The 26,956-nt window shown below is 32.8% G+C and overlaps 2 protein-coding genes and 1 long non-coding RNA gene across 5 annotated transcripts; 2 read left to right on the top strand and 1 right to left on the bottom strand.

The window, feature by feature from the left end:
* The first annotated feature begins 1,324 nt into the window (after nucleotides 1-1,324).
* Nucleotides 1,325-3,701, top strand: LOC111281381 (DNA-directed RNA polymerases II and V subunit 6B-like). 3 transcript variants are annotated; one of them, XM_089746417.1, is made up of 7 exons: nucleotides 1,327-1,483; nucleotides 1,908-1,941; nucleotides 2,053-2,228; nucleotides 2,346-2,397; nucleotides 3,157-3,224; nucleotides 3,440-3,539; nucleotides 3,604-3,701. In XM_089746417.1, the coding sequence occupies exons 1-6, from the start codon at nucleotides 1,449-1,451 to the stop codon at nucleotides 3,507-3,509; spliced, it is 435 nt and encodes a 144-aa protein (XP_089602543.1). In that variant the 5' UTR covers nucleotides 1,327-1,448; the 3' UTR covers nucleotides 3,510-3,539; nucleotides 3,604-3,701. The 3 variants fall into 3 exon arrangements, 2 of the variants coding, with proteins under 2 accessions (XP_089602542.1, XP_089602543.1); XM_089746416.1 differs by having other exon boundaries at nucleotides 1,325-1,483; nucleotides 3,440-3,701; XR_016329183.1 differs by having other exon boundaries at nucleotides 3,157-3,353; nucleotides 3,440-3,701.
* A 3,646-nt stretch (nucleotides 3,702-7,347) lies between these two features.
* LOC111281370 (putative transcriptional regulator SLK2) lies at nucleotides 7,348-15,041 on the bottom strand. Its single transcript, XM_022869108.2, has 10 exons — nucleotides 14,942-15,041; nucleotides 13,224-14,240; nucleotides 12,776-12,907; nucleotides 12,605-12,653; nucleotides 11,842-12,056; nucleotides 11,690-11,758; nucleotides 9,909-10,009; nucleotides 9,421-9,514; nucleotides 9,267-9,336; nucleotides 7,348-8,574 (listed from the first exon to the last, which is right to left on the bottom strand). Exons 2-10 carry the CDS (start codon nucleotides 14,142-14,144, stop codon nucleotides 7,658-7,660), a joined length of 2,568 nt encoding a protein of 855 aa, XP_022724843.1. The 5' UTR covers nucleotides 14,145-14,240; nucleotides 14,942-15,041; the 3' UTR covers nucleotides 7,348-7,657.
* A 2,180-nt stretch (nucleotides 15,042-17,221) lies between these two features.
* On the top strand, nucleotides 17,222-19,282 carry LOC111288312 (uncharacterized). Its single transcript, XR_002690073.2, has 2 exons — nucleotides 17,222-17,578; nucleotides 18,973-19,282. It is a non-coding gene; the product is annotated as an uncharacterized LOC111288312 (long non-coding RNA).
* The last annotated feature ends 7,674 nt before the right edge of the window (nucleotides 19,283-26,956 follow it).

The raw sequence follows: 26,956 nt of genomic DNA, 5'->3' as shown, positions 1-26,956 counted from the left end.
TTTAATTTAGACTTTAAGATTAGAAGTTAACTGTGCCAAATAGAAAATATATTTTAAATCTAAAAGTGATGAGAAGATCCTCATAAAAAGTGAATAGAGGATCCAAAATTTATTTTGTTTGAATATGTTTATTATTAAATAAAAAATAGCAAAATATTTAAAATGTAATAAAGACTAAACTAAGAAAAATAAAAAATATATTTTTTATTTTGCACACCAAGTTTCCAACCTTAAAGCCAAATAAAAAATATAATAAGACCTAAACTAAAAAAGTGAAAAAAATATAATAAAGCCTAAATTAATAAAATGAAAAATATGACTTTTAATTATATGAATTAAACATAATGAAACAATAATTATTTAAAAAAGTATTTCTTAAAAAAGGATTTTTTAAAAAAAGTTAAAAGTGTCATTTTTTTAAATATTTTCTGCAATAAAAATAATTATGGATTTTTATGAAAAGTGTTGAGAGGATCCAAACTTTATTTTTGTTTGGATATGTTTATTATTAAATATAAAATAGTACAATATTAAAAATATAATAAAACCTAAACTTTCACAACATAACACAAAAAACCAAAAACAAAAATGTAATAGTAGCATATTAAAATTTTTAATTTTAATATATTTATAATATTTAACATGTAGATTTAATTTATTATTATTATTTTTAAGTTAAAAACAATCATGTATACAAAAAATAATGAAAAAAACCTTTAATAAAAAATAATCAATCCTTACTAAGTGGGGCTGAATTCTAGTATATATAAAAAAGATAACGTTATACCTCAAAACTAAAAGAAATTATATTTAAGAAACTTAAAGCAAGTAGTAGTATCATATTAAATTATCATATTATTTGAAATATTATTTAAAGATAGAACTAATTTTTCTCAAAAAATAATGTTTATTTGTGATAATATTTTAAAAATATATAATAATGTATTTTTTAAAAATTTTATAGAAAATAATATATCAAATATATATTTTTAAAAAACATTTTAGCTATTCTCTTTTGTTTCTGAAGAAAGCTAGTCTTAATGTTTTTAAACACTCATGAACCCGACCATTGTAATAATGTTAATAATCCAACTTATAAATTTTGTGACTAAAAGAAAAACAGAAATAAAGTTGGAGCCACACAGCGATATTTTACAGAAGTCAAGGGTAATAAATGATATTTTGAGAATTCTCAGGGGCATTTTTATTAAGTTTAACGGGTTTTTCGGCCGAAAATTCGAAAGTGTTTTTTTGGGCCAAAAAAGCTCAATGGGTTTAGGCCAGCATGTTTTAACGGGTTAAGTCGGCTATAAATTAGTAGATTCAACCTCTTCTATTTTCTCGTATGGTTAGGGCTTTAGAGAGGAGAAGCAGAGGAGGGAAGTAAAGCTTTCCGCAAAAACCCTCGAGAATCCACACTCTCCAAAGTTTCTTTAGGACGATCTACAATGGCGGACGACGACTATAATGACATGGATATGGGGTTCTCTCTCTCTCTCTCTCTATATATATATTTATATTCATTTCTTATCTTATTTTATTTTTATGTATTACATTCGACAATTTGATTTTTTTTTCCAGTTTATGTTGAAATTCGGATAAACAAAGGAAATCCAAGAAGTTGGTTTTTTTTTTTTTTTTTTTTTTAGCTTTTGTTCGTCAATTGTTTGAGAAACCAATGTGGTTTTTCTCTTCAAAAGTTTCTTGTTGGGTATGGAAAATTTTCTTTTATGAACCCTAATTTTCTAAGCAACCAAACAGAGGGTAATTTTTTTTTTATCTTTGTTTTGCTTTCGTCCTTACTTTTTTTTTTTAAAGGATTTCGTCTTTACTGTTAAAATTGCAGCATTGTGTTTCTTTTTGTTTCTCAAGAACTTAACTCTGGCTTGTTGAAATTGTTGCTACAGATATGAGGATGAGCCACCAGAGCCTGAGATTGAAGTTAGGATCCATTTATTATTATTATTATTATTATACATTGTTTGCTTAAAGAGATCCTATGTAATTGATAAAGTTATTTTCTGTCCGATGAATTGTCTTTATGGTGGATAGGAAGGAGCCGAGGAGGATTTGGACAACAATAACAATGATGATGTTCCTCTGGAACCTATTGAAACTGAGGAAAAGGAAGACCAGGATGCTAAAAACAAAACTACTCGCAAGACATCAAAGTACATGACCAAATATGAGCGTGCTAGAATCTTGGGTACCCGCGCCTTGCAAATCAGGTTAGCTTAGTAAACTTTAGATTCTTTTCTTTTTTTTTTTTTCGAAGGGGGGCTGGGGATAGGGTTTAGCGGTTCCAATTCTGTTTTCTGCTTTAACAAATTTTTTTTCTTGAGCAGTATGAATGCTCCTGTTATGGTTGAGTTAGAGGGTGAGACTGACCCACTTGAGGTATTATCTGCGTTTCTTGTTTTCAATGCCTCCTTGTTCTATTCTTCCTTCGAGAAAATTGATAAAGCTGTAGCTGTATCTTAGCTTGATAATAAAGCCAGTTGAATGCTTTACGTGACTGCCACACTGTTTACCTATTTGACAATACATGTTTTGAATATTAATATGCATAAAATGGACATCGGCCTCTATTTCATTATGTTCTTTTATTGCTCTAAAGTTTTTAGATTGTATGAAGGGAATCGGACTCTAGATGCATTTTTTACCTATGATTTATATAGAATTGAGACTAAAAGAAAGAGTGAGGGATGACTATTTTTTCTGAAATACTATTTTCTCCAACTTAGTTTTGGAGGGTGTAACCCTGTTCAAACTGTCTACTGTCATGTTATCCACAAGGCTCCTTCCTCCTTTTAGCAGTCAGTGTGCAATATACACATGATACTGCTAACAATATTTGAATTGGTTTCTTGTATCTTGTTTTTCATTGTGGCCCTATTTGTTCCTCATTGTGGCAGTTTCTTTGCTGGTCACAAAATTTATAATTTATCTTCTTTTCTTGGTCTGCCTGCTTTCCAGTATCCAATGCCTGACCTTGAAAATTTTAAAACTCATAAGAAAGTTGTTTATGGTCACATTTCTGTAATTCATAATGATCTACGTCATTAGACTGAGAAAACTTCATGTCATTTATCCAACAGACTAATATTATTTTACTTTTTCTTTGCTATAACTCTTATTCTTTTGCATATATGTTAGATTGCCATGAAGGAGCTTCGAGAGCGGAAAATACCCTTCACCATACGGCGCTACTTACCTGATGGAAGGTGAGATTTTGTTAAGAAAGAATTCTCTTCTAGTATTCTACATGGGAGCAATGGATCATCAGGCCTTAGCTACTAGTTTTGCTTTGTACTTCTAAGGGAAGAATGGAAAGAAAACAAGGAAAAACAAAGGTGGTGGGGCTGTGGATTGTGATCATGTTTTTATTTACTCGCTTTCTTTTTAGCATTTCTGATTAGCATTTGGTTCAACATTTCAGTTATGAAGATTGGGGAGTTGATGAGTTGATTGTTGAAGACTCGTGGAAGAGACAAGTGGGAGGCGATTGATTACAAGTCATTTGTTAATGGAGGAATATGGATGTGCTAGTTGGGTTGTGTGATTGTGGTATGTAAGAGTCGCATTTGTTAATGGAGGAATATGAATTGTGTTCTTACTTCTAGATTGTTGTGTGGTTGTGGTAACTCTTAGATTTGGTCTGTAAATTTAAAAGGACTAATTGAATGAATCCTTTCGAACTATATTAGTAAGACTCATTTTAAAACCTGTTCTGCTTTTGACTTAAAACAACATGAATGTGGCTTGTAATGGCCTTCAAGTAGGATAAAGCCTTTGAAATTTGTTAGAGATTAGCCGTTTCGCATGTAACTAGGAGGTTTTCTTTCCTATTAAATCCTGTTCTTGGAAAAAAAAAAAATTTTGGATTATTTTCTGTCTTAACCATTTTCTCCAGAGATTAGTCCTCTTTCATGAGTTAATAACAATGCTTACAATCGCAAAAAATGTCTCGAATTCCATAGATGTGATGATACCCGATAATCCTTTAAATCACATCTTGAGGGTTATTCTGCTTTTAAAACCACGAAATGATAATTAAGGTATAATAAGTTTATTGGCTATATATTCATCTTTTTGTGAGAAAATCATCAGTCATCACTCCTGATATATTAGTTTAACATTTGAGGAAAATCCTAAAGAAGATGAGGGGAATATGTTACTTTCAAATTTAAAGAAAATGACAAGGGTTCTGCTATCAGGATCCCTAGGAAACATCCGATAGGAAGCAAAGAATTACCAATGCTAAGGCATCTATTTCACCACCATTAATGAGTTATTTTGAGATGAATTATTTGAGTTATTTTCAAATTTAAATAGGTTATTAAACAAGCACAGTGAAAATTTGTTTCCACGCTTGTGAATATTGATATTAAACACTGGTCTAATAAAAATGCGAGTCTGAGGCCGAAGAAGAAGAAAAATAACTAATTAGTTGCATTTGCTTTAAGCTTTCGGTATTTGCTGTATCTTTTGGTAATACCAAACCGGGAGACCTATAGGGTTTTGATTTGGTGTCTAAAGGATTTTTTTTTTTTTTAATATATGTGAATAACGATCATGTGGAAAGACGTATCACAAAATAGTGCTAGTTATTGAGACAACATTTCAAAAACCTGTATGACATGTTTTTCTATGAAGCTGACAATATACAACAGATATACCATGATCAGGTGCCCCCGAATTTCATTTCTCTTTTTGTCCGAAAACAACACATCTGACTAGGTTTACCACCCTCCTACTCCTCTTGGCTCCTCTTCTTCATTCGAACTGACTTCTACTTTTGAGGCTACAAAATAAATTTCTTCAAGATGGGGCTTTCCTTTCCATTGTTTTTAGGAACTTTCTTTTCCAGAATATCAAACGCATAGATAACAGTTACTCATATGGAGATAATCATGAAAGCGGTACTTATTTGGGGGAGTACTCAGGGCATACATCATATGTAGCTCTAGCTAGACACCTGCAGGAGATGGAGGATGGTTTCAAGAACTCCTCATTACAGGTCAAAAAATCAATCGACTTTAACATGAATAGTACTTTGTGATTGCCTAAGCTTTATTTTTATTGCTGTATATATTATATATTATAAAAATTATCCTTTAAATTTTATAAAAGTGAAAACAAAAATTTTATATTTAATTTATTGTCGGTGTATAAAATTTATATATTATTGAGAGTTAATAAAAATCTATTTTTAATACTTAATGAAGTGATATTATTTTATTGATTAACAATATATAAAATTTATATATTAACAATATATGAAATATAGATTTATTTTTAAATTATATATAATATTAAAAAATGGCGTTTTAGAAATATAAAATAACCTTGTAATGAACTTTAAAAAAAAAAAAAAAAACTGATCATCCGCTTGGCAAAGAGCAACCGACTGTCTTATCAATAGTTCATGAACAAAATTTGGTCACTAAGCTATGAATGACATTTTTGGCAAAAAAATAGGCATGAAAAATCAAGAGGAAATCTATTACTCTTTCCCAGATTGCTTGGGTAATCAATTACCTTGAGGAGCAATCGACTGTTCTAAAAATTCAAAATTTTTGGATGTTAGACGTGCTCTTTCATTCTAAAGATGATTTTTCTTCGTTCAAATGTGCCTATTCGTGGAGAGGTGTTTAAGACATCTTACTGTAAAGGAAATTCAAGGGGCATTATCTTTTGGTTTATGACTCATTAACAAATGACTAAGCTTTTTTTAGTTGTCTTTCTTTTTCTCCCGTTTAACTCCCCTATGTCCCGCTATCCCTCCTCCTGGAGAAATGATTAAGCTACATTGCAAGGTAGCCTTTCCATTGCTGAGAATTCTATGGAGTTTTTCTTTTTCTTTTTCTTTTTAAAGTTCAAATTTTCTTTCCATCTGCTTCGTTCAAACAGCTCTAATAACTTATTGACAAGAAAACAGCTTACAAAAATTCAAGCTACCAAAGCCTGTTTTTTGCATCGGAGGATTCTTGCAAGTTAAGTTGCTGGGTAGAGTTCAGAGTCAAGAAATGGATGGTGTATATTATATATGTTATCTCTTAACTTCTGAGCAATATCTTGGATGATTTAAGGTTTTTTTTTTCCAATCATTAACGTACTAGAAGCTGCTAGCTAAGGTATCAGAATAAAAAATCAGTACCTTCATTTTGTGACGGTATGTGAAGTGAGCTGAAGCGAGGCATGTTGATGCGCACTTCTTCTATCAGTAAAGAAATTAATTTAAGATGTAGTTTTAATTTTAAATGAAGCAGGGCTAATGTTAGAAACTGTTTACCCTCTTCGGCCTGCTCTGAATTAACTATGAATCAATCAAGGCCCAGGATACCATAGCTTTTCTTCATTGAGATTTAAATTGCAAACCCTGCTTTGTTTTAGGCATAGTCAAATTAGAATAACTATTTCTGAATATGTAAAATCGGTTGACGCTGTGCAGTATCTCCCATGTCCAAATTGTTGGACGGCTACTTTACCAAGATATGATGCCCATAGGGAGGTGTGCTTTGAAGTACTTGCCTGAAACAGAAAATGTATGTTTTCTTCAGGTTACATAAAGGGACAATGGTGCATCTTCTCTTTTTCGTAGGTTCACTGCAAGATTATTACAGAGGCACAAGAAGTAGGGAACAAATTATATTGAAAACACAACTTCGGGCTGGGACAGCTGGTGCTAATGATGCGGATGACGAGCCCCCCCCCCCCTTTCACCCTGAGAAAATTGTTCATGACACAGTTTCCTCTACATTAATCAGATGCAGCAGACACCTGCCATCAATTTTGTTTCTGCAAATAAGAAGATGGTGCACCAGAAACACTGCAAATTTTTATCAAAGTTATACACTAGCATATGTTTGATATTAGTCGGTTCACAGAGTAAATGTCCATTTGTATTTGTCATTTTGTAGCTTAAGCGATGCAACTGAGCCATGATGTGAGCAAGATGTCAGCTATGAATCAAATGTAGTGACAATTTAATGACTATTTACTTCGTACTTTAGGGTGGTTACTCTTTTCTTAGCTGCCGTTAAAGCAACCCTTTTAGTCACCCACCGGAGGATAAATAACTAAAACCTATTGTAGTAGCCTCCGGACCTTCAGCTTCACCACAATATTTTGCTTAATTTTTTTGGCATCTAAGTTCCCATCGTTACGTTATTGGTCAAAATCGTAGCTACAGACATGCATTGGATTTGTTGTGTCAACAACATCGGGATAGAATGTAAGCCATCTGCTATGGATATTAGATGCTTGTTCTCTGTTTTTTACCCCATTCCCGCAAGTCAAGGGTCTCAAGACCACAAATATTGACGGTACAAGGAATCATAGAACTGGCCAGCGAAACATGTAAATATCATATTAATAAGAAACTCAAATTCGTTCAATAGATTACACTTGCAAGACTTGCTGGAAAACCTTAAAAAAGAAAAAAAAAAAAGATAAAAGGAAAACAAAAGAAAGGAAAAGGTCACTAAATACCAATTGAAGCACAAAACAAGTGATGTCACAACAATGTCATATAGGGAGGCCGGAAAAGAAAAAACAATAAAGAAGAAAAGGGCAGCTATTTCAAATATTCTGTACAAGGATTTGCCCAAATACTCACCCAGCACAAGTAATTGATTGGGCCAAACTATGCTAGTCATGCCTTCCAGTCATAATCCATATTATCGTCAAGGTCACTGTTAAAAAACCCATTTTCCGCGAACTCATGAGCTATATCCGGAACTAAATCATCCTGCAAATGGAGATTCTGAGTAAAATCAGGCGCTTTCTGGTTGAATCCATTGTTGCCACCAGCTGCTGAAGAGTCGCTGTTTGAAGCAGCTTTAAAACTGTTGCTTCGACCAGATGCAAGCCCTGAAACACTTCCAGACACATTAGAGGTAGCCGCAGCCGGAGCAGGGTTGTTGCTTCCAAGGCCCACTCCATTTCTTCCCACACTACCATTCCCATTCTGCCCACTCAGGGACTGCTGTTGAACTCCCGCATTGTTATTAGACATCTCATGGAGCAGCTGTTGGATCATTTGTGGTTGTGAAGCCTGTTTACCCTGGGAGGACTGCGGATGGTTCTGTTGGATTAAGTTATTAGTTTTTAACGTATGCTGCTGCAGTTGCTGCTGCTGTTGTGACTGTTGAGCAGGTAAATGGGGACTTGATAAGCCACTAACATGCAGGGTCTGCATGGATCCTGGTAACAAGGTAGCAGGCCCTTGGAAGTTTGAAGATGGACCCTGGTTAGAATTATTGAAGGAAGATGAGGCTTCCTGATGAAGTGACTTGGGGTTTGAATTCATTGAATTTTGCCTAAGGAGCAGATTCTGGTAGTTAGTAAGTGCCAAAGCAGCTTGTGCTGAACCATTTAAAGTTCCTCGACCAACCATGTGATGGTTGTTGCCCATTGTATTGTTTATACCAGGATGCAATGCCATCAGCTTATTGAGGGTATTCCTGTCAGTTGGCAGACCCTGAACATTTGCCAGCTGCTCCACTTCCTGTATTTTTTGCATTTGGAGCTTGGCTGCAGTGGCATGTCGAGGATAGTTTTTCAAGCCCTCTGCAAATATGGCGTTTAAGCAAACAGATGGTTAAAATAAAAGCTATAAATGGTTTTTTTCTTGATTCACATAAACTAAACCATAGTCCCTAACCAATAGGAAGATCAAACATAAGAACCACCAAAGTTTTAGCAGAACAAAGATCCAGAGATATGGAAATGGTAAGTATAAAAGCCACCAATTTCCCCTCAAACAATTTTCTTCAGTAGATAGCAAATTTCAAACTGGTGAAAACAGAAGGAATATAAGCAGTTCATTGTGAAAGAATCGGAAAGAAAACAAAAGGCTGTCCAAAAACTTCCGTTAAAAGCAAAGCATCCAAACATTCTCCCAAACAAAAGGAACAGAAAGCAGGTGATGCCAACAATTTTTATAAGGCTGATGAAGATTTTTCTTAAATAAAAAAATGAAGCACTAGCATGAGGCAGCTGAAGACCATTCTCATGTTACATAAAAGGCTTTACTGCCTCAAGGATACGTCTTAACTAAATACCAGCCAATCAAATAGAAACAATCTTGGAATTATTTCATTTTCTTAAATAAACAAGAGACGAAAGTATGCCGTATTATATCAGAGTTAGGGCAGTCGCCTACTATAATACAATTCCATGATTGTGGCTAGCAGATATGATGAACAAAAGAAAAATCATTAAAATGTCTGAGGTCAGAATGCCAAAAAGGCACAACTTACCAATTGGCCCAACCTTGTTTTCTCGACAAATATCTATCAGATCTTTCATGCTGTTGACAACCTCAGCAATCTAAAAAATTATGCAAAAACTAAAAGGAAACTCAGAAAATAATATTTATTTACCATAATTTAAATGCACAATGCTAAACTGTACCTGCAAACATCTCACATATCTTTTTGAAAAACCCAAGTCATTCAGCGACTGTAACTCCAGACTTTTCACAAGCTGTCGTCCAGCTGTCAGGACCCTGAGAGAAAGCAATCAATGTTGTATCAGCAAAATCCTAACGACCAGTTATTTGATCTAAGTAACATGCAAAACAAAAATAAATTACTCACTATAACCTATGTTAATTTAAAAAATATCCAGTCTAAGGTCCAACTAAAAGCTCAGTTAAAATCAACACTACTATTTCAAGACCCTGCAAAATCACTTTTTGGGTTGTGACCCTATAGCTTAATTGCACTGAGTAGGGTAAACCACATAACCAATCGGAAGAGCTTCACACTTCCAAGATTTCTCAAGTAATGACTTGGAGCAACTTACCTGCTTAAAATCTTAAGAATTCCAACTGAAAGAATCAGATAAGTAACATCAATTCAAAGAGTTAAAAAAAATCCCCATTTGTATGATTAACTCACATATTGCTGTTTGTTTGCAAGTCCTGCTGAGAAACCCCCTCAGATCCACCTTCAGAAATTGTGCTCTGACATTTTTGTGCCACCTGAAGTAACTGGTTTACCTGCATGATTTACAAGTTCAAGTTATATCATGTGTAAGAACTTAAACAAAATGAACATATGATCAGGAAATAGCAAACCCATAGGTAGTTTAAGATGTGTTTTGAACAGGGATAGCACAGTTAAAAGGAATGCAGTTTTACAGATTAAAGGAATAAAATGAAAGCAACAATTTACATTTTTTGGCCTGCTCCTTTTAAAGGTGCACGTCAACTGGGTACTATTTTGGTCTTTTTATGTCATTCTCCCGAACACTATCAACAGATTCAGAGCAACATTTATGGTGTGTCTGGATGGAAGGGGACTAAAAGAGAGAATAGTGAAATGGAGCAAAGGGTTTACCCTACCTTGTTTGTAACTTTTTTTTAATGGAGGGGGTGGACTTGGAAGTGAACTAAACCTACCTCATATTTGAAAATTGGAATGGTTTGAATTAAAGTATTCCACTTTGAAGCATTCAACTAGCACTTCGTTTAAAACACAATTTTCTTTTATTTTAGTAATGGTTTAAATAGAGATGCAATTGTAATAGCACATAAACTCTCTAGTTTACTCTACTCTACACTTCCAAACAAGGTAAAGAATACTTGTTCAGTGTACTCTTCTCACTTTTCAACTGATTTGCTCTAGTATCTTTTACCTTCAGGTCGCAAACAGACTGCTAAAATACTTCAAACTCCTCTGTTCATAGGAATTTAAGTACCATTAATATTCAAGCTCCGTGCTAAAAGTATGTCTTTCTTGTTCCATAGATCCCATACACAGGGCCAACAATTGGTATTGATCACTTCTGAAACAATAGAACCCCTCTAGAACTGACCTGAAAAGATCATCCCATGTATTTCATCCCTAAAGGACAGAGTTTCACATTTTACCCAACTACATTTATGATGTGGGATGGACATATGCTAGTTGAGGGATTGTTATCTAAGACTTTATTTCATATTTTACAGGTTTGATTGTAATCTTTAAATGTATTTAGGTTATTGTAAATCAATCAGTATTTTATTTCATTTTTTTCCAAGCGTTTGGGTTTTAGGGTTATATTTTATATTTCTCATTTTATTAAGGTTTTAGGTTTACCTATAAATACTGGTGTTATTTTAGTTTCAATTAGGTTTTGGATGAGGAATATTTGAGATTTTGAAATATTGATTATTGAGATTTCCTCCATTGATTCTTGCTGGTTTTCTCCCCTAGTTCTTCTGTTTCTCCCTCAATTTCCACACTCCCTCCCTAATTTTTTCTGTCTATTTCTGATTTTCCTGCTAAGTTTCTATTTCTTTCTTTCCCTGACTTGTTCTACGCCAATTTGGTATCAGAGCTAGGCAAACCAAGTAAAGAAAATAACATAAGGGTATAAGAACAGCAGTTGCAGGTTATGAGTAAAGATGTTGGCCATTGTTAATAACTTACAATTATCCTACTTATACAATTTCTCTTCTTCTTTAAAAACTCAACTACAACTTTATGTCCTATAAAACAATAATTATATCTGGCACTAGCACCCATCTTGTTATCTACCAAAAAAAAAGAGAGAATTATCTTAGGAATATAAACTAACCCAATTGCATGATAACATGTATTATAGCAATAACATCAAATGCAAAAGAAATTGAAACAGAGTTTACACAGGAATCATGGATAAGAAGTTACAGCTTATAAGGTGCAAATCTGAGTACCTGAGGTGCAACTAAACGACGAGGAAAAAGTTCTTCATGTCTCTGTGCACAAAACTCCCAAGACAATATCTGCGAAACAGAAAGTGTCAATAGGTTATTCCCTACATTACAGCAATAACTACTGCAAAATGTGAAACAGCTTTTCATTTGACCTTTAAGTCCTGAGTGAATATGATGCGAAGCTGACCCTCATGAACAACACGAAGCTGCTCATATACACTCTCCTGAACTGCTTTTCCATACTCCAACATCATTATTCCAGAAGGAGATCTATACTCACGAGGCAAGTCCAAAAATAGAAGCTCATCAAATACTCCACTGCCAAATTTGATTTCATTAAGTCTGGGAATTACTTCAAAAGTTGCCACTGTAAACATGAGAGTAATTAGTTAATCAAAATCCAGTAAGTGGTTAGATGCTAAGTTGCAAGATGATTATAAGTGATTTTTGAAGTGAAAAAATAGATCAAAGCCGCAGGCACAGGGCATATGTTCTCTAACTAGTCAAACAATATAAGGGTTTTAATAATGGAGTCTATAAATCCAGAGAATGTTACGATACAATACATATTAACTTCAAACCATTGGTATATAATGCATTGTCCAATTGAGAGGACGAGAAATGATTCTAAAAGTCATAACCCTAAAAATTCAAGAAATTCCATTTCCATCTTCAGTCCACTATGTCAATATATGGAAAGAGAAAAATGATATTCTATAATCATGGAAGTCTGAAGGAGATAAAACTGAAAATCAATGAAAAGAAAGCAATGAATTTACTACGAAAGGCATTCTCTAACAAACACAAACTAAGGAACATCTTTTTCTCATATCCTATTTCTAAAAGGTAATTCTACCAAATTAACTAAAAAGGATATTCAGTTCAGAATATAGGAAATGCTCATAAATCTCTTACCAAATCCCCTTCCAGACTTAGACCCACAAATGTCACACTGCCAGGCATCCTGAAATTTACATGCAAGAAAGTAAGAATTTTACATATTAGAAGACAAGCATGTAATTTAAGAAGCAAGGTGATGGATAGTATTATTTATACAAGATAGAGAGAAATAGCACAAAGACTAACCATAGCTGCTTGAGGGAAAACACCAAGTGCATGACTTCCAACATTATCATACTGTGATAAACACCACCTTTTCTTTGCACGAGGAGAATAATACTCTGCGACAAATTTCCTCCAGTATGCAATAGTATTGTCCTACAAAATAAGTAGACGTAACAGGATTCAAAACAACTTTGAACCGCAGCACTTACTACGTTGAAAATGTGTTGATGTCAAGACTGTAACAACAAGATAATTGAGCATGCATAAGAGCATATACTAGATTTCTACACTAAGTTAAAAATGAGATAACTTCATGACAGCAACAACAAGATAATTGAGCATGCATAAGAGCATAGAGCAGATTTCCACAAAAAAGAAAGCAATCTTATTAGGATTGAAACTGTTAAATGAAACCAATTAAAATATGAGACTTAGCCACAAGAAGCAGTAGATAAAAACATTAACTCACAGGTGGCCTTTGACGTTGGTGATATAGGTATTGCATTAGCCGGCGAGCACATACACCACCATCAAAGGGACGCTTCATTGCAGCTATTTGCTGAATGCCCTGCTGTTGCAATTGCTGCCTCAAATGCATTTGTTGCTGCTGTTGCAAGTGGGCTCTCTGCAATGGTGGCATTGACTGCAAAATTTTTTGCTGTTGCCTAAGTCTCTGCTGCTGGATCAAAGCTTGTAATTGAGGGTTTTGACCTTGCAACAGCATGGAATCCTGTCTTTGCAACAGCTGTTGCAACACCTGCTGTGGCAGAACGTCTTCTTGCTTGATATCTAGTCGAGGTTTCTTCTGCACCTGGGATAGATTACTAGGGTCTTGCAGGAAGGACCCTGGGACTCGTGGACCCATGGGAAGTGAAGCTTGCCCAGTTTGTGATGGGGGCAAAGATGTAGCACTTGAGGCCCCTTGCTGCAGCTGCTGACTCTGCTTCATTTGTTGGACACTTGGGTCTTGATGAGAGCCCTGCTGGCCTACAGAGGACCCATCAATGACCGATGAACCTGAGATGCTTATATTGTTCGAAGAAAACGACATGGGTGATGCCGGTAAGCGCATAAATGAATCTGTATTAATGCTAGCACTTCTCTGCAAGTGGGCACCTCCTGAAAATGCCGAATTTGCATCTGTTACCAAAGAACTTGCCCCAACACTAAGTCCTGAGTTTGCCAAACCGTTCAGCACATCACTGTTCATGTCCCCCAAAATCAGACCCAGATTAGGATGCCCAGTTCCAGGAATTGAATTAGATGAGTTCTCATAAGGTGAGCTCAAGTGAGAGTTAACTACAGCCTGGGACTGCCCATCTCCTCGGAAGAAAACTCCAGAGCTTGAGGAAGATTGGGTTAACCCTCCAGCCATACGAGAAGATGCCATTGGAGGCACCACCCCCTGGTGGCTGGAGTCTAAATAACTTTCCAGAGCCAGGCCTTTCTAATAATAAATACGCCCTCAACAATTTGTTGCAGAGATCTATAAACAACGTATAATAGAGAAACAAGATAACAAAAATTAGAATTCGAATTGCATGCGCTTCAAGAGGACAAAGTTAAAATTTTTCAAACAGCATTCCACTCAGATAAATCAATCAAGACTGGAAACACTGAAAAAAAGCCCCAAAAAATTTCCAAGAATAATCCCCACAATTTTAAGGAAACAAACTTCCCTAACTGTCCCCTCCGCTGCCACCCCACACACACACACCAAAATAAAACCCTAATTTTGGCAACTTACTAAACCGAGAATGTCTAACTATAATACTAAAAACCTAAAATCGCTGCACTCTAAAAGCACATATCAGAGATCAAATCACTCTACTACTCGAAATTTAGATTAATCAAATTTTAGTCCCAAATTGATCACACACATTGAAAATCCCATAGTTTAATCAAACTCGAATTAGAAAAATGACGAGCCCAAGCAGAACCAACAGATTAACTAAGGACTTAATATCAAGTTAAACAACAAGATCAAGAAATAGCAAGCAGGAATCAATTCAGAATAAAACAAATTTTACAGGAAAAAACAGTAAACTTTCATGGTTTGGAGATCGATCAAAACATATTCGAGCTAACAAAATCAATAAACTACTTGAAGTAAAAAAAAAAAATTGATTAAACAAAAATTAAATAAAATAAATTACTAATTAAGAAAAAGAAAAGGAAGCTACTAACCTCAAAATCGCGAGCTGGAAAAGAAAAAAAATACGAAAGCAAACGTTACTTTTTTCTTTTTAATTTTTATTACTTAATTTGGAAAACTGAAAAAATTGGTAGAGAAGGAGAGTTTTCAAGGAGGCTGTTTATATACCTAGCGGGAATGGCAGAGAGGGAGTTACCGGCTGCACCGGTAATTTTGCCCTCTGTCATTGAATGTGTCAGGTTTAATCAATGACACGTGTCCCCGCAAGATATCCCGACGAAGTCGGGTTTGGTGGGACAGTGGTGACGGGAGCCCGTGGAACAGGTGGCAAGATCTCCTTCGTTGATTTCAAGGCCGCCTATGATAGATGGTGAGGATATCCTATTTTAGGTAGGTCAATAGGGGGAATGCCGAAGTTGTCCGCAACAATTTGACGTTGGGTACAGATTTTGTTTAATCCGACCCTTCCATGTTGTCTGATTCCAAGGAGAAGTATGACGTGGCAGCATCTGATTGGGTAGTAAAAGTGAGCGTTTTGAGATTTGGGCCTACAGGAGTGTGAGCTCGGGATTTCACCGTGTACAGAAACAAACAAAGCCCCGTGTGGGTTTTGCCAGAGTAAAGATAAAAATATCTTTTAATTTTTGTGTTAACACGGTTGAAATTGTTTAGGATTTCATTTATAGTTCTTTTAATATTATTTTGTAATTAATTAATCATTAATAAAAAGTTATATAAAAATTCGTCATTTAAAAATACAAATTTTACATTAATTTTTTATATTAAATTATAATTAATTATATTAAAATAATTATAAATAATATATTTTTAATTGTTTAAACATATATGATTATTAATAGCGGAATAATTTATAGATGTTTTGCGTTGGAGAAGCAATGATACCGTCACACGTCTGTCACAGCCAATAAAACACGTGAACATTATTTGTGTTTTCTCTATTGGTTTCCTACACTTACTAATTTAGCAAAAGGTAGAGTGGGTAGAGTTTAAATGGCCCCACTGCTTATGCTTGCAGTCATTATATATGCCTTTTGGAGACAATACATTTATATGTACTTAATTAATAATTAAAAAGTTTTTGTTAATCAAAATACTACAATATAATTTCTTGGTTAATGTTAGAATTAAAATTGTTAATATTGTATGGGACGACATTTCAATTTTTTTAAATGTGATATTTTGATATCAATTATTTTAGCATATGATTTTCTGATTTTTTGATTTAATATAAATATATTTATAAATATGCATGAATTTATATATTATAATACTATTAATAATTTACAAAATAAATATATAATATTTTCAAAAAATCAAATAAATAAGTTCAAAAATATAAAAAATAATATTATAAAATTTTCATAATATTTTTAAATACTTAATTTGAACATATGATATTTAAGTATTTTTTTATACAAATATTAAGATAAAAACAAAGAAATAAAAAAATTAACCTTAGTTTCATGATTGTTAAACTTTAGAAATGAAGTACAATTAATTTTTTAAAAGAGATTAAAATACTTATGAACCCTTATTTGAAAAAATAAGTTACTAAAAAAAATAGAAAAACTTAATTTTTAAGGATTATTTTATTAATTAATTTGATTTTTATTAAATTAAAAATAATCAAATAATAAAAGACAAATAAAAATTATAAAACATGTTTTATAGTCACATATCAATCGAAACAAATTAATTTATCAAAATTTATCGATATTAACTTAAATCATAAAAATAATAAGTATTATTTAATATTAAATTTGATACAAAAAATATTTTTAGATGTATTATATTTTGATATAATTGAAACATATCGATTGATACAATTGATATCAAAATGAAATTAATAACTATGGTTAGAATTCAAACTACATATTAATTATTAATGCATAATTAAAATTAGTTTAAAGTATCATAATCAAGAGAATCACCGATCCATTGAAAAATACCATCTTTTATGGATCATTTCCTTCTTTTCGGCCTTCGTTTAGCCCAAATAACAAAATAAGTCCTTCAGCCCAAGAAAAGCAAAACCCATGTTAGATTAGGTCTATTATTTTGCACGTTACTTTATAGATTTTTAAATTTTGTAAATAAAAATTAAAATATTGTCACACCCATTTTTAATTTATTATATTATTATTATTATTATTATTATTATTAAATAAAAATATACAAAAACTTTAAATAAAAAAATTTATTTCGTAGATATCATAGAGTTTTTAAATTTTATCAATAAAGTTAAAAGTTGTTGCATAATCTATTAAAATATATTAAAATAATAATTAATAAATAAAAAAACGCATGCTAATATTTCTCATCTATGGGTTTACAAAGTCAAACCATGCATAAAATAATAACCAAAAGCATAAAAAAAGAAAAAAAAATCGAATATTAGAGCTCAAATAATGAAAAAAAATTCGAGCCCAAACATTTCAGCCCAAAAACTCAAATTTCGGCCCATCTTCGCCTCAATCTCTGGTCGGCAGGACAATTCCCAACAACAACTGATTCTCTCTCTGCTTAGATTCACTCTGGGTTTTCCTGGCTTGGACGAATCCTATTTACCTAAATGGATCGGGTAAGGGATTGGCTCCCTCATATTGAACCACATGCTTTGATCCGTCTCTGTCACCACTTCGCAGCCGGTAATTGCCTTCTCCATCCTTCTTGCAATTTAGCTTTTTCGATTTTAAAATTTTCCCTTTTTTTTCTTCTTTTGGTGTGTAGAGATCGGAGGCTTTAGGTATTTCATTGGTTGAATTTTCGATAACACTTCCTTATCTTGGTAAACCTCTTAAGGTCGTAATTTTTTCCAAATTTGTTGTTCAGTTTTTTAAGGCAAATTTAGATTTAACGTTTGTGGTAATATATGTAGCTCCGATACATCAAACGACTCTGCCAGAAGGTGCTGAGTAAATCATTGTAATGTAACAAAATTAGACATTTAAATTCGTGTATTCGTATAGTGTCTATTTCACGTCAAGTATACTAAAACTTTGGTTTCACAATTGGCATCCAGCCAAACATAATATTTTTTTGTCAAAATTATATACAGGTCTTAGTTAAAATTCTAAACCGTGTTTTTGTTTATATCTTCTTTTTTTTTTTTTTTTGTTTGTTTTCATATGGTATCAATTTTTGTCTAAAATTGCTAGTTCTACACAAAATCTGTCCGTTGCTTATAAGGAAGATTTGGTTTGGGCAACAATGTGTTTTATTGCGAAATACAAACACCACCTCTGTGGTAAAAATCCCCAATCCACTACAAAAAAAAAAAAAAAAAAAGAGGGAATTTAAAGCTGCTTTTCTATTGAGTTATTGACAATTTAATTTGCGGTGGTTTATCATCTGTGAAATTTTGTAGTTGATGTTAACGCAAGGTGAATTATCTATACTCGGATATTGGAATTTGCCAGATGGCCTATCAAAAAGGTGATGTACTTGATTGGTTTAAAAGTAATATAGAACAAACTGGTCTGTCTGATTCAACAGACACCCTCTATTTCCCTCAAACTGCAGGTAAGCTTTTGTTTTAAAGGGAAATAATCTTACACAATGTGTGTGATATTTGAAATGATGAATAATTAGCTACTAAGAACGTCATAATACTAGCAATTGTATTGTTGATCTCTGTGGCTATGCCTGGTTTCTTGCTTTCTTGTTTCATTGGACCCACCAAGACTAGGAAGCCTCATGATGACAGTTATCCTTGCTGATAAAGTCTGGTTGTGGTCATGCTATATACTTTGGTTCAACTCCAATTGGCTGGCTGACCTTGACACTGTAACTATCATTCCCTCTTTGGCTCCTAATGGAACGGGAAAATAATTTACAATGATCATTGTGATTACCTTTTTAGAAGTGAACATGTGTTTGGTGACGTAGTAGATAATCTAAAAGCTTATAATAATAAATGGTGTCTGCCTGGGCGATGAAATGTGAATTATTGCTAATATACAGGTGCAATGTTTTCCTTTCAGTTATGGCTCTTTAAACTGCTCGGTCTGGGTCTAATGTCAAGATTTCGTCATTATTTCAGATTCTGGAAGATGCGTCATCAATGTTTCCGGATCCAAACCCAACTGCCAATGAGACAAGCATGAGATATGCATATAGCGAAAAAGATAAGAGCCTGGATAAGAGCTGTTTCAAACAAATTTAGAAGGAAGAACTAAGAACATGCATGTAACTTACCTACATTCTGTTAATTTGCTTTACATTGTTCACTGAGCTATAAAAGTAAGTTGATAATAGAGCATGATATTTAGATGCCGAACCTGCTTCACATTGTCCTAAACTGCTGAAGGCACAATTATATCAACAACTTCTGTCTCTTTTGACTGATAGAATTCAATTGGATCAAAATGCAATGACTGAGGAATGTTTGTTACGTCAAATGAGAATGATTTAGTGGAATCAGAATGTTACCTGAGATCATTCATCATGGGAATTTCTAGAGGCACTTCCATATCACACACCTAATTTAGAAAATGAAACTATTTCAAGTTGAATTCAGAGGCAGGCAATAATAAAGCTAGTAAAATTATTAGACATGAAATACTCAAGAATCCAATTAAAAAAAAAAAAAAACACACCCTTTGGAGAATCAACGGCAGGGATATATTACTTGATAAAGACAGGCATGGGGACATGAAGGTCCCACCGTTGATAAGCAAGAAAGAAGAGTCAAAACGATGATGAGTTATTATAGATATTTAATTTTATCCTGATAGAATTTGGTCAATTGTGAAGCTCTTAGAATCGAACATTTCTTTAATTTTAGCAAGTTTTTTAAAATAAAAAATTAAACCAATTTGACCAAAATGTTTTTGGGTTAAACTTGATCAAATCTAATCAAATTTAGTCAAAATCGATTAAATTTGACAAAATTTGAGTCAATTTTTAAAATTCACAACTATTTGGAATCAGTATGACTTAAAATTGAGATTTATGGTTTTAAAGTACTAAAAACCTTGAGCGCACTTACAGAAAAGCAAAATTACTAAACTACCTTTAAGGAGTATTTTGTAATTTGACTTTTTTGAAATTAGATTTTCGTAAAAACTTTCAAATCATGATTAAACATTTTTTTTATGATATTTGATGCAATTAAAATCTTGGTTGTATATTGGTAAGTGTGAAATTATCAAAATATTCTTTAGGAGTAATTTTATAATTTGACTTTTTTAATGTCAGATTTTCACAAAAACCTTCAAATCTTAATGTTATATTATTTGAGAATTTTTTATGCTTTAAAATAAAAAAAAATGAATAAAAGACCTTGGTTCTCCAAGCAAGTTGCATATAAACGAAAAACTTTCTAATAAGGGGTAGATAGGTCTTTTCACATGATTTCAGCAACATTAAAAATGCAATCTTTGGTCATGAGTATTTTGAGCCATAGGATGATCTTGAGGGGCTGGATCCAATGGTGAAAAATGGCTCATTGCATAACAAAACAAGAGAGAAAGAATGTCCATTAGATGGAAATTTGATCCAAGGGTTTGCATGACTTGTGCATTAGATATTTATGTTTGATTAAGGGCTGGAAGGAAGGAGAAGGCAGTTGAGAATTTAATAAAAAAAAGTAGAGGAAAAGAAAACAATATAGAAAAATTCTTGGAGAGCTTTGTGGAGGTATAATTCTTACAATATTTTTCTTTGCATTTCATTAAATTCCATTGCATTTCATATTGTTTATCTTTGAATTTTTTTATTTTGGTGAAGAAAATTCATAATTTTCATCTCTTTTAATCCAAGCTTGAATTAAGATTTCATCCAACTAAATAATAGTTTAGATTGAAAGTAAAAGGATCAAGCAACATTAACACAAAGTCAATCATTGTTGGCCATTTGGAGGTTCGGCCAACACCATATCACCATGGCCATGCCTCATTTTGGTTCTCTTTAATCTTTTTTTTTTTTTTTTGCTTCTAATGATGTTTGTGATGATTAAATTGTTAGTTCGTTTGGTATTTACGTTAATTTTGATTAATTTAATAGTATAAGTTTGGTGTTTGGTTATATGTGTTTATTTTCATGGTTTCTTCTTTGTTTAGTTTGCTATATGTTTGATAAAATTTCATGCATGATAAAAATATCTTTATATTATGGTATTATGAGGTTTTGATGCATGATTTGAGTAAATAAAATGATGGAAGATTGTTGATGTTGCCATGGAGTTTTTGGCCAAGTCATTCCCATGCTTAGCTGAAACTTATTATTTGTAAAATAACCAAACATTGCTTGTTTTCCATATGTTTGTTTGTGTTCTTATTTTATTCTTTAAGTTTTCTATGTATTTGATCAATTTTCCAAGAAATAAAAATGTTAGATTAGTGGATTTTTAGATTGTTTTATGATTATTTGCATGAATTTCAAAAGAAAAAAAAGTGGTGGTACATGTCTTTTAAATTCTTTAAAACCTTAGTATTTGATCCATTTTCATCATGTTATTGCATGTATGTTTAGTTTGTAATATATTTTAAAAAATGCCTAGATTTATAATAAGTTTGTTCCATAATCATGTATTTTTCATGCATTAATATTTACATTTTTATCAATGGCATTGTTATAATTTATTTTTGTCATGTGTATTTTACATGAAACCCAAAATTTCAAACCCCAAATCCTAAATCCCTAATCCAAACCCTAAATCCTAAACCACCATCCAAACCCTAAATCACCATCGAAACCCTATAACCTAAACCTTAATCCAAACCCAAAACCCAAAACTCAAAACCACCATCCAAACCTAAAACCCAAAACCTAACCCCTAAACCACCATATAACCTAAACCCTAACTAACTATAAACCCCTAAATCTTAACGAAGACCCTAAACTAACCTTAAACCCTAAACCAAACTTAAAACCTGATATCTTAAATCTAAACTCTAAACCCTAAACCCTAAATCTCAAATCTTAAACTCAAACCCTAAACCCTGAATCTTAAACTAAAACTTAAGCCTCAAACTCTAGACCAAACCTTAAACCTAAATCCTAAATCTCAAACCCTAAACCTTAAATCTAAACCCTAAATTAAACCTTAAACCTTAACTTAGACCCTAAACCTATTTTAAATCCTAAAAACCCGAACCAACCTTCAAACTCTAAAACCAAACTTTGACTTTATTTATGCATTCACATATCATTTTACTTTATTGTTACATGCATTCATATTTTGACATTCATGTTTAACCATCATGCATTCATCATTGTTGTTATGTTTAAGCATATCATGTATATATTTTCAAAAATGAGTTTTCAAAAAATAATATTTTTTTAAATAAAATGATATCTCAAGTAAAAATAGCTTTCAAGATTTGATTTAAATATAAGAAGCTCTCAATGGTTATCATTTATGCAAGATATTATCTCGGTTTTATGGGACAATTTGAAAACTCTTAAATTAGAAATATTTATGAAACTCTACCTAACTATAAAAGAGTTAAAGAGGTGTCTCAGTGTTTAAGACGTTTTCATCTTGATAAAAAAAATGCTTTGTTTCCAAAAAAAATTTTAAATGGGTGTTAATATTTTCAAAGGAATTAGTTTATAAACATTAAAGTGGGACCATTTTTACTGAAATCTATTGATAACATATAATTAATTGATACCATCTTTGACATGCGCTATGAGGGTATTAATATTTTCCCATACGTAACTAACTCTTAGACTCAACTCTGATTTTTGTAGATCGTAAAATATTTTTGTAATAAACTTTAAATTTGTTTTAATTTTTTTATTAAAAGGAAAAATTTTTGGATAATCAATCACACCTTAAAAGAAATTAGTGACAACTTTTCAATTTTGTTTTTATTAAAAATGATTTTTATCACCCCACTCGTTTTTTATTCTCTAAGTTTAGTGGTTGGGTTCCTCAAACTTGAACGTTGCGACAACTGTAATAATAATTAAATTAAAGAACCAATCTATAAAAAAAGAGAAGTAAAGCTTGCAATGATAGGTTTTTAAAGGGACAAACCATTTAGAAAAGGAGACATTCCCAATTATAATGTCATCCTAACCATCATATTATACCTCCATTTCCTTTATTATCTTCATCTTTAACTTATTAGGCTTACCCGTCCACACTTTTTGTCATAACAAACAATACTACAACTTAATAAAAACCACTAATATTTTCTCAGATGCCACTATTGTTATGTTTTAAATAGAGTAAGGTTGTACAAGTAATGTGAACGTATCTATTTATATCCAATTTTAGTCTTTTTAAAGAATAAAAAAAATTTTCAAATATAAATTCAATAATCATTAAAACTTCTGACATTTTATTATAAAAAAATAAAATTTGGATTTTTTATTTTAGATCAGTTAAATTTTAAATATTTTGTTCAATTGAATTCTTAAACATTTATTTTTACTACAATTAAGTCTTCGACAGAAAAAAATGGATATTGGCGTTTAATTAATTTTCATCTAATAAAAGTTTAATTGATAAAAATCAATATTTGAGAATTTAATTAATTATAATAAAATTATAGGGGTTTGGATAATTATTGAATTTTTATTTAAGAGACTTTTTTTACCCTTTAGCTTTTTATTTATTTATTTATTTTTATATCTCAATGTATTATTTCAAACAACCCAATAACTTGGTTTAGATCCAAGTTTATAGAGCAAGTATAAAGTTTGATAACTTCTACTTAGTATTGTTAAATTGATGGTATTGTTAAATTTATGATTTACCTCCTGTATATTAATTTACTAATCAACTTAAATACTTACATATATATATATATATATAGATATAATAAGGATATAAATCAATTTTATCCACATGGGTTAACTAGTTACATTGACAACAACATGAGCTGTATATATTTTTTTTTCATTCAAAATTCCATACTTGTGAAGGGTATTTTGAAAGTAGAATATGAATGCATCAAGCTGATCTAGAAGACTAAATCTTTAAGATCTTTTGTGAAAGAGATTAAATCAAGATAAAATTTGTAAATATCTCTAATCGTATTATAAAAATATATATAAATCAACTTCTAAAAATTTAAACTTCACTGTTGGCAGTGTTACGCCTGAAGCAATAATCACAACAATACAGAAGTAATAGACAACAATCAATAATCAAATACGTAGGAAAAATAAAGCACACTAAGATTTACGTGAAAAACCCTCTAGTGTAGAGAGAAAAAACCACGGGCCACCAGAAAAATCTTCACTATCAAATAATAGTTATACAAAGTTCTTCTCTAGCTAAAACTAAAGCTAATCAACAACTAGAGAAACAATTGAAGAAATCTCACCAAATAAGTGACTCAACAAATACACCCTGGATTTGTTCCTAGAGAGTTTCAAACCCGATCTTCACGTTCAGAATGTAGAACTCTGAATCATAAACCTCCTGACAAGGTTCCAACTTAATCGGACCACGGATTGACTTCCGTTCAACCAACTCTCCCTTCTCTTTTTTCTCTCTCTGTTTTTCCTGGCTTTTCTTCTTTTTTTGCTTGGTTTTCGACACACACATAAAACAACCCCACCTCTTTTTTATTAAGTAGCTAGGATTCTGTGTAAAATAAAAGATCAAGGCCCATAGCCTTTACTTGGTCCAAAACCACTAACATGGGACTGGACCCCATTTTCCTAACAATCTCCCCCTCCAGTCCCATTAGAAGGAGATTCATCACCATAGCAATTTCATTTGGAACTTACCTTGGCCAGGGAACTCATTCTGGCCAAGTTACTGCAAAGTTCAAGCTTTTCCCTAGGAAATATCTTAGTCAACATATCTGCTACATTCTTATCAGTATGGACTTTCTTCAATAACATCTGCTGTTCTTCAATCACTGAACGTAACCAATGATATCTAACATCAATGTGCTTTGTTCTAGCATGATACATGGTATTCTTACTCAAATCTAAAGCACTCTGGCTATCACAAAATACCACATACTCTTTCTGATTCAACCCCAATTCAAAAAGAAAACATTTCATCCAAAGCATTTCTTTACATGCTTCAGTTGCTGCAATATACTCAGCTTCTGTAGTTGACAAAGCAACACACTTCTGCAACTTAGACTGCCAAGATACAGCTCCTCCTGCAAAAGTGAACAAATACCCTGAAGTAGATTTCCTACCATCAAGATCGCCTGCCATGTCAGCATCAGTAAACCCTTCTAGAACTGATTGTGAAACTCCATAAGTCAAACACATTTTTGAGGTACCCCTCAAATATCTAAAAATCCATTTCACTGCTTCCCAGTGAACCTTTTCTGGATTAGAAAGAAATCTGCTCACTACACCAACTGCATGAGCAATGTCAGGCTTTGTACAAATCATAAGATACATTAAAGAACCGACTGCAGAAGAATAAGGAATACTAGACATAGCTAGTTGCTCTTCCTTAGACACTGGACAAGATTTTTTACTTAGATGAAAATGGTTGGCAAGTGAACAGCTAACTGATTTAGCATGTTGCATGTTGAATCTACCAAGCACTCGTTCAATATACTTTTCCTGTGACAACCACAGCTTTCCAGCTCTCCTATCCCGGATAATGTCCATACCAAGCTTTGCTGGACCTAAATCCTTCATATCAAAAGACTTAGACAATTGTTCTTTCAACCTGCAAACCATACTAGCATCTTGTTCTACAATCAACATATCATCAACATATAATAATAGGATAATGAAGTTACCATTAGGAAATTATTTAACATACACACAAGAATCCGCTGCTATTTTTTTATAGCTATGACTCACCATAAAAGAATCAAACTTTTTGTACCACTATCGCGGAGCTTGTTTCAAGCCATACAAGCTTTTCTTCAATTTGCAAACTAAGTGCTCTTTTCCTTTCACTTCAAAACCCTCAGACTGATTCATATAAATGTCCTCCTGTAAATCACCATGCAAAAATGCAGTTTTAACATCAAGTTGCTCAAGTTCAAGATTCAAACTAGCTGTCAATCTCAGTACCACTCGAATAAAACTCATTTTTACAACTGAAGCAAAAATCTCATCAAAATCGATGCCTGGTTTCTGAGAAAAACCTTTTACTACCTATCGAGCTTTGTACCTCACTAGTTTGTCACCATCTTTTTTCAACTTGAACATCCATTTATTCTTTAATGGCCTCTTCCCTATTGAAAGTTTAACAAGATCATAAGTACCATTCTTTCGTAATGACTCCATCTCTTCTTTCATTACTTTTAACCAGTGCTCTCTATCCGGAGTAGCCTGCACATCTTGAAAGCTTTCTGACTCCCTTTCACTGGTAACTAAAATAAAATCTGAACTTGGATACCTGGTAGATGGCCTGCGCTCTCTAGTAGATCTCCTAGGCTAAGACTGTATATCACTTGATGCCGAAGGTAGCTCCCCCTGCTCAACACTCTCAGGTAGAGAGAATTGCTCCTCCTGCTCAAAACTAATAGCATCTGGCTCATCACCAACTGTGGCTGGCTCATTCATATCCCTAAGTTTTGTTTCTTGCTCATTTTTACCATCTGTGGCTCTTTCCTATGAAATCTCTGTCGGTGTTGAAACATCACACTCAACAGTAACTCGTGTAGTCTTCTCATTTTTCTCAAGGTCTGCTATGGTTTTTTTTCATGAAAGACCACATCTCTGCTTCTGACTGTCTTTCTCTTTATTGGATCCCATACCCTGTAACCAAATTTTTCATCACCATATCCTACAAACACACACTGTGTAGCTTTACTGTCAAGCTTTGATCTCTGCTCTTTCGGCACATGCATGAATGCTTTACATCCAAAAACTTTCAAGTGAGAGTATGAAGTATCTTTCCCTGTCCACACTCTTTCTGGAATGTCAAAGCTCAAAGGAACTGATGGTGACCTGTTAAGTAAATAATAAGTTGTGTTGACTGCTTCACCCCAGAATGGCTTTGGTAATTTTGCCATCCTTAACATATATCTGACTTTTTCCATAATGGTGCGATTCATTCTTTCATCTATACCATTATGCTGTGGTGTTCCAGGTTCTGTCCTCTCATGCTTGATCCCATGCTTTGAGCAATACTC

Source organism: Durio zibethinus, chromosome 17, assembly GCF_047325235.1.
Source record: "Durio zibethinus cultivar Kanyao isolate XHJ-2024 chromosome 17, ASM4732523v1, whole genome shotgun sequence".
NCBI lineage: Eukaryota > Viridiplantae > Streptophyta > Magnoliopsida > Malvales > Malvaceae > Durio > Durio zibethinus.
The sequence above is the reverse complement of the archived record's forward strand: the minus strand, read 5'-3'. Positions and strand labels throughout refer to the sequence as shown.